General features: G+C 41.1%; 1 protein-coding gene across 2 annotated transcripts in view; it reads right to left on the bottom strand.

Moving 5' to 3' along the window:
• The window catches only part of reps2 (RALBP1 associated Eps domain containing 2), a 65,839-nt gene that overhangs the window by 28,699 nt on the left and 34,478 nt on the right, over positions 1 to 2,662 (bottom strand). For both annotated transcript variants that reach the window (XM_014000958.1, XM_014000963.1), the window contains exons 4-7: positions 1,746 to 1,854; positions 886 to 992; positions 652 to 790; positions 508 to 571 (exon numbers count right to left, since the gene is read on the bottom strand). In XM_014000958.1, the coding sequence (XP_013856412.1) occupies positions 508 to 571; positions 652 to 790; positions 886 to 992; positions 1,746 to 1,854 (419 nt within the window). The remainder of the gene's footprint in view (positions 1 to 507; positions 572 to 651; positions 791 to 885; positions 993 to 1,745; positions 1,855 to 2,662) is intronic.

The following is a 2,662-nucleotide window of genomic DNA, read 5'->3' as shown; positions in this document are numbered from 1 at the left end:
AAATTTTATTATCTGAGAATTATTTTGTGCATTAAATTGAATGAACATGGTCTGGATAGCCCACAGACATACCATAAACATTTCTAGGACCCATTACTAAATTACCTAATTTCCCTCTGGGATCAATAAAGTATTTTTGAATTTGAATTTGAATTGAATTGGTCTCCTTTAATGCATTGCCTTAGATTTTTATTGTTGTGCTAAATGGCCTTTTATTATTTTTAATCACGCTGTTTGTCATATTTTTAGTAATCTTTTAATGAAAGTAACTTGCTGATTTGTATGTATTGTATTTATATTTATAGGACACTGAGGGACTGCAGATGAAAATTAGCCTTCATGGCTAACTCTGACATGTTCTGTAATATGCACTGTCCATTCTTAAATAAATTAACAACAACAACAAAACCAGCTTCCACTGTGAATTATGGGCAGTGGTGCAACATTAGAAATACTGTGGATACACTGAGCCCAGAACCAAACAAGAGCAGATGAGTCAGCACTTACCAAATATGGGACAGCTCTGGGATTGGGAGCTTGGATTTAGTAAAGAAGTTTTTCACTACAGCTCCTGGAAACAGCCAACAGTGGTTAAAAACTATTTGATTTTCTGGTATTCAGTCATGAATATGGGTTTTGGGGTTTCCATACCCAGGATCAGGGCCCCCAGATCAGGCTGCAGGCTTTTGAATTGATTTGTGTAATACTCCAGCTGTTCTGCTGTGATCCTCCAGGGGTCATCATCAGAATAATCCACTGTGCTCTGCTGACCGAGTCTCTCTGAGGAGGTCTGAGTGGATTGGTGGAAGAAATGTAAAGTTAGCCACCCCTCAGCTTTCATCACAGGCTTAATAAATGAAATCTTTCACATAAGTTCAGTTGTACCTGAAGCTTGGCGGGATGCTCCACGCTGGGATTGCTCAGGTAATGGCTGGGCGAGGAGTGCTGCTCCAGCTGAACAATGGGTCGTGGACAAGATAAGCTTTCAGAAGCTGAAAAACAAGAAATAAAAATGTGTGCGTTTGAGGAGATGACTCAAACCAATGTGTGCTAAACTACATTTGTAAAAAATGTGAGTGGTAGTGTTGTACAAACACAAAGTGCCTCAATACCAGAATCAATACCTCATTCATTGGGTTACAGTTTACATTTCAAGTGAAAAGTTTGTCAGTTAAAGTTATACAAGTTGAAAGAAAATCGTACTTAGTTTTATTTACTGTAAAATGTTTCAGCAGTATATATATCATGCTGTTTATTTGATTTGGTCCAGTCAGAGGGGCAATTGGTTTTTAAAGTCATTGTGTGATGTTTAAGTTCTAACTCAGTAAGTACTCGGTATTAGCGAGTACCCAAGTGAAAGTATTTGTACTCGGTTTGAGACAAACTGGTATCGCAGAACTACTCAATGGCGGCCCGCAGGCCACATCYGGCCCGCTAGTGACCAAAGTTCGGCCCCCCAATTGGTTCATTCATCTCTTAAGCCCATACCCCCAGTTTGTACTGTAATTACTCTAAGTTCTTTTAGTTAAACATAGACATGTTTGGTATCTACAATCTTGGCTACAAGCTGGTATAAACCATTTCTATGAACACTCAAGATAGCTAAAACTACAAGCAGTTGAAACTGTGGCCTCCGGAGCAATTTGGTTGAACAGCCCTGTGGTATCGGGACGCCAAAGATGGGGTCTATTTTTCACGGTAGCTCCAGAATACAGATATAAAACCAGGACTGAAAATGGTCTTACTGATCTGTGGGTCCACTCCATTTCTCTGCTTGGTGTATGGGTAGCTGCAGTACGTCTGTGGGGAGCGAGGTGGGGAGCTGCATGGTGAGTGGGGTGGTGACCACAGTTCCTGTCAGCACACAGGAAACAGATATTTGTTCATTTTATTACATACTGTAAAACAGTGTGTAGCCTCTGTACTTGGGAGTTACGCTTGAAGCTACAATGTACTGAAGTAAGCATCTAGTTGAGGTGTGTGGGTCAATCCAGTCAGTGTTAATATTATCAATGAATCTTATTATCTACAGGGATGTTTTGAAGCTACAGATTGGATTGTTCTTTGCCAGCCWCAWGGAGATGACATAAATGCCATGACTGAGTGTGTGACTGACTATATAATTTCTGTGTGGACAACACCATCCCCAGCAGAACAGTGAGATGCTTCCCTAATAACAAACCCTGGATCACCAGTGAGCTAAAGGAACTTTTAAATGAGAAAAAAAGAACCTTTAGGGATCGAGACAGGRAGTTATTGAGGAGTATACAGAAGCAGCTTAAAGTCAAGATCAGAGGCAGCAAGGAGGTTTACAGAAGGAAGCTGGAGAGTAAACTGAAAAGGAACAATRTCAGAGATGTGTGGTCAGGGCTGAAGAAGATCACAGGTTTCAAGCAAAAGGAGAATCAGATGGATGGAAGTCTGAACAGAGCAAATGAGCTGAACACATTCTTCAACAGGTTCAGCTCAGGAACAAGCTCATCTTCCTCCTCTCCTGCCCCCAGCCAAACACCCTCCTTTGACCCACAGCTTTCCTGTCAAACCTCAGATGTTTTATCTTCAACCTCAGTCATGGACTTTTCTTCYACATCCACAAGTTTGTCTTCAACTAAATCAGGAGATGCAGCTCCCTTTCCCTCCCCCTCCCACTTTTCTGTATCTA

Source organism: Austrofundulus limnaeus, unplaced genomic scaffold (assembly GCF_001266775.1).
Source record: "Austrofundulus limnaeus strain Quisiro unplaced genomic scaffold, Austrofundulus_limnaeus-1.0 Scaffold8, whole genome shotgun sequence".
NCBI lineage: Eukaryota > Metazoa > Chordata > Actinopteri > Cyprinodontiformes > Rivulidae > Austrofundulus > Austrofundulus limnaeus.
This window is presented reverse-complemented; position numbering and strand designations above follow the sequence as displayed.